Source organism: Neovison vison, chromosome 1, assembly GCF_020171115.1.
Source record: "Neovison vison isolate M4711 chromosome 1, ASM_NN_V1, whole genome shotgun sequence".
Lineage (NCBI taxonomy): Eukaryota > Metazoa > Chordata > Mammalia > Carnivora > Mustelidae > Neogale > Neogale vison.
The window spans coordinates 165,327,799-165,332,369 of record NC_058091.1 but is presented as its reverse complement, the minus strand read 5'-3'; the positions used below and the strand labels follow the sequence as shown (position 1 = coordinate 165,332,369).

General features: G+C 41.3%; 1 protein-coding gene across 1 annotated transcript; it reads right to left on the bottom strand.

Annotated features, from left to right (window-relative positions):
- Window positions 1-1,682: 1,682 nt before the first annotated feature.
- LOC122900707 (ankyrin repeat domain-containing protein 49-like) lies at window positions 1,683-2,536 on the bottom strand. The gene is given in 2 exon segments (XM_044239601.1): window positions 1,683-2,201; window positions 2,203-2,536. Coding segments are annotated over 2 exon segments (720 nt in total). The 5' UTR covers window positions 2,404-2,536.
- Between the last annotated feature and the right edge of the window lie 2,035 nt (window positions 2,537-4,571).

The following is a 4,571-nucleotide window of genomic DNA, read 5'->3' as shown; positions in this document are numbered from 1 at the left end:
GGTCTATATTACCTTTGGTCTCTCTCTTCCTTAAAGGATCCTCTGTAGTATTTCTCTCAGTTCTGGTTTAGTGATCACAAAATCTTTTAGTTTCTGTATATTCTTAAAGCTCTTTATCTCTCTTTCTCTTCTAAATGACCTTGCCTGCATATTTTTCTCATGTAGCATCCTGAGTATATCATGCCCATCCTTTCAGGCTGCCAGGTCTCTATGTACGAGTCTGCTGCCAGCCTTATATTTCTACCCTTGTGAATTAAGGACATCTGTCTTGAGCTGCTTTTAGGATTGTCTCTTTATCTCTAAAAGTTGCAAGCTTCACTAATACATATCAGGGTGTTGATTTATTTATTTTTTTTAAATTTTTTATTTAAAAAAATTTTTTTGTTGTTGTTGTTCAAAACTTTAATTTTTTTCTGAATATTTCTATTTATGCTCGTGTCACTATCCACACTGTGGCTTTTTAAAAACCTGAGCCACTTATAATCTAGCCCCAATATAATCATCATCCTTTCACTCTTCGAATTCCTTTTCCCTCGTCTCTTTGCCTTTGTAGGATTCAGATAAAAGGAGGACCTTGGAAAACCGAGACTTCCTGTGAACTAGAGAGACCATCTGAGCAGTGCCCCAAACAACAGGATTAGGCAGGTAAAACCAGTTGGTGAGCACATATAGTACGATCACTTGGACCAAGGTAGAGTTGTGCGCATGTCTGAAAGGTCACGCCTACTCAACTAATGGAAGAAGGATAGTGTGGGTTGACCAGGGTGAGGTAGGGCCGTCCACAGGATTGTGTGAACTGTGGTTGCGGAGGCAGTTATGTAACATTCACGGGCTAAACACTTTAGTTAACTACTTTGCTGAAAATGGTCTACACTCGAAAAGATAAAGATCTAATCTTCTTTAATGTTTTTTTTTAAACTTGTGACCATTCAAGTCACTAAAAATTGAGTTCTTACCATTTAAAATGAAAGCAAATGGCTATCGTGATGTGGAGATGGCTGAACTGCACCAGTATACTAGAGATTTTTCAATTAAATTCTGAGTTATCTCACCTTATAAAAATACATGTCAATATACTAAATACTGCACAAAGACCCAGGATGGGGCGGGGGCTGTATTTAAAAATACACTTCTCTTGGATCAGCACCAAAAATATCATTAGTTTTTCTGTACAACCTGTTACAAGTTGTTAAGTAGAAGCGTGTTAAAATTATTTCTGATAAAAGGGGGGTAGGGTTATGGACATTGGGGAGGGTATGTGCTTTTGGGTAAATTGGAAGGGGAGATGAACCATGAGAGACTATGGACTCTGAAAAACAATCTGAGGGGTTTGCAGTGGCGGGGGGTGGGAGGTTGGGGTACCAGGTGGTGGGTATTATAGAGGGCACAGCTTGCATGGAGCACTGGGTGTGGTGAAAAAATAATGAATACTGTTTTTCTGAAAATAAATAAATTGAAAAAAAAATTACAAAGTCCACATAGATCAGTAAAGGTATAGCCAAACAACTTTCAAATACATTTTGACATCAAGGTTAGGCATTTCACTGGGAAGGGCATTCGAATGTGTACCACTGAATTTCTGTCGCAAAACTTTTGATGTCAACTTTATATCATGGGCATATGTCCTATCTCACACAAAGGAGGCACTGGTACTTGGAAACTTCAGAGGATTATTAGAACTGTTATGACTGAGGTGAAGAATTTGTGCAGCCTTCCACAATTTCAAAGAGGTAGTGATAGACACGTGTCCGCCTGGCAATATCAAAGGCCATTTCTTCCAAGTTGTTCTTCAGACCCGGTTTGATGTAGCGGTTCATGAGGAGGAGCTCCAGGGTATCTTTGCTGTCCCTATTCCCAGTGGCGAGGTGTAAGGGGGTCAGGAGGCCTTTTGTTTGGACGTTGATATCTGCATCATGCTGGAGTAAGAAAGAAGCGACTCTGGTGTTATTCCACTTACAAACACTGTGCAGCGGCGTCCAGCCATCCACAGTCACCGCGTGGACATCTGCCCCTTGTACAATCAGCTCGCGTACCACATCTAAGTGTCCACTGTAGGCTGCTCGATGGAGAGGGGTATATTCGTCTTCGTCTCTAGTGTTCACACGGGTGGCCTTTTCAGACAGTGGTCTCCGCACTGTAGTAAGCCGATTTTTTTCTGCGGCCCAAAGAGGCAATTTGCTTGGATCTTTTTCCATCTTTTTTTTCTTGCAATTGATACCACTCTTCAGTTTTTTCATCTTGTTCCTCGTCTTCATCAGAATTCCCTACCCAGAGACTTTGGGTACCAGTGGGAATAAGGTGCCCATGTGTTTCCAACAATTCAAGCAGGTTAAAGTGTTCAGAAAAGTCCAGGGAATTTTCTGGGTCTGGTTTTCCATCACTATTTACTTTCCCTTTTTCCATTTTTCCTATGACACTAAATATAAAACATTTCAAATGCCAGGGTATAAATAATCTTTCTAGAGATGAATTATGTCTGCTTTATTTTATCCACCAAGATCTTAAAGAAGGGAAACATCGCTGTCACGAACCTCGCTTCCGGGCAATTTTTTTTATTTTTTATAAACATATTTTTATCCCCAGGGGTACAGGTCTGTGAATCGCCAGGTTTACACACTTCACATCACTCACCAAAGCACCTACCCTCCCCAGTGTTCATAACCCCACCCCCCTTCTCCCGACCCCCCTCCCCCCAGCAACCCTCAGTTTGTTTTGTGAGATTAAGAGTCACTTATGGTTTGTCTCCCTCCCAATCCCATCTTGTTTCATTGATTTTTCTCCTACCCACTTAAGCCCCCATGTGGCAAGGGTGTTGATTTATTTTTATTGATTTTGAGGGGGGTTCTCTGTGCCTCCTAGATGAATGCCTATTTTTCCCCCAGGTTACGGAAGTTCTCAGCTATAATTTGTTTAAATAAACCTCCTGCCCCTCTCTCTCTTTGTTCTTTCTCTGGGGACCCCAATTATTCTAATATTTTTTCACTTTATGGTATTGCTGATTTCTCAAACTCTCCCCTCATGATCCAGTAGTTGTTTATATCTCTTTCTCTTATCTTTCTTATTCTCCACCATTTTGTCTTCTATATCATTGACTCTCTATTCTGCCTTGTTTATCCTAGCAGTTAGAGCGTGCATTTAAAAAAATATTTTATTTATTTATTTATGAGAGAGAGAGAGAGAGAGCATGAGTCTTTGCCCAGGTGCAATTGCAACCCCCTTGCCAGGGGGCCAGGCTCAGTGTAAATGGCTCTGGAACCAATGTGCAAGGTGAAAATGGTGGTGCCCTGATCTCTAGCCCTGGAGCTGAATGTTCATGTCCACCACTTTTCAGTGGGCCCTCACAGAAAAGCAGTCAGTCACTCTTGTCTCCCTGTCTCTGTCAGAACTCTGTTCCCCCAGCCTGTGATTGAGCATTTTTTTCTCAGGCATGTGACCCCTTTTCAAGTCTCTAAACTTTAGGGACTCCTGCGACACACCCTGCACTCCTCATCCTGGGGGGAAAAGGTGGGTTTGCTATGGTTCTGCCTCTTTTTGGGTCTCTGCTTGGAAAGCAGTAACCTGACTGTGCAGTGGTTCCTGGTTTATGGCAACATCAAGCAGACAGTAGGTGCCTGGGCACCCTGTCTGCAACTGGCTTCCCTACTCCAGTATTTGGGAACTCCACCATGCTCAGGCACCCCAGTTCTTTTTGTGACCCTGGGGATCCAGAGACCATGTTGTCCCACTTGGGATTCTGTCCCCCTTCACCTGCTGAGTGCGTTTCAAATAGGGATGTCTTCCACTGGACCAGACTTCTAAAAGTTCTGATTTTGTGCTCTGCTGCTTATACCACTTTCCAGTTCCCAGTTTATGGAGGCTCTCTGCCCCATGGTTTCTTTTCTTTTTTTTTCTTTTTGTATTTTTTCATTAATTTATTTATTAATTTATATTAACATATAATATATTATTTGCCCCAGGGGTACAGGTCTGTGAATCATCAGGCTTACACATTTCACAGAACTCACAATAGTCTTGTGGTTTATTTTCTGAGATATCACCTTGGATTCACATCTCTGCACCTCCTACCTTGCAAAAAGTGGTCATTTTTCTATTTGTAGAATTCTTTTCTCAGATCTCTGGTTGATTTTGCAGGTGTCCAGAATAATCCGATAACTGTCTAGCTGAATTCCAGGGACCAAATGAAATTAGGGTCCCCTACTATCCCACCATCTTAACTCAGATCTTAAAAGTTCCCCTCCTTCCGTTACACAAAGTCGTCTGAAGGTTCAGCTGAATTGGTACTCAAAAAATATATTTATATATGTAGATGTAACTCCCAGAGTTGTAACTTCCATGGTAGAATCAATCTAAAATTTGTCCCACTAAGAAATAAACCTTAAAAACAGTTAAAAAAAAGTTCCCCTCCTTGAGTACATTCCTCGAAATGGAATTGGTTCCTCATATTTTGGATGAAGGTTCACTAATTACAGACACTTATGGCTCTAATTCCATGCAGTCAAGGCAGGTGAGAGATTTCCAAATATGACCTATGTTTTTTTCAGGAAAACTGTGGACATAAGCAAATATAGAAC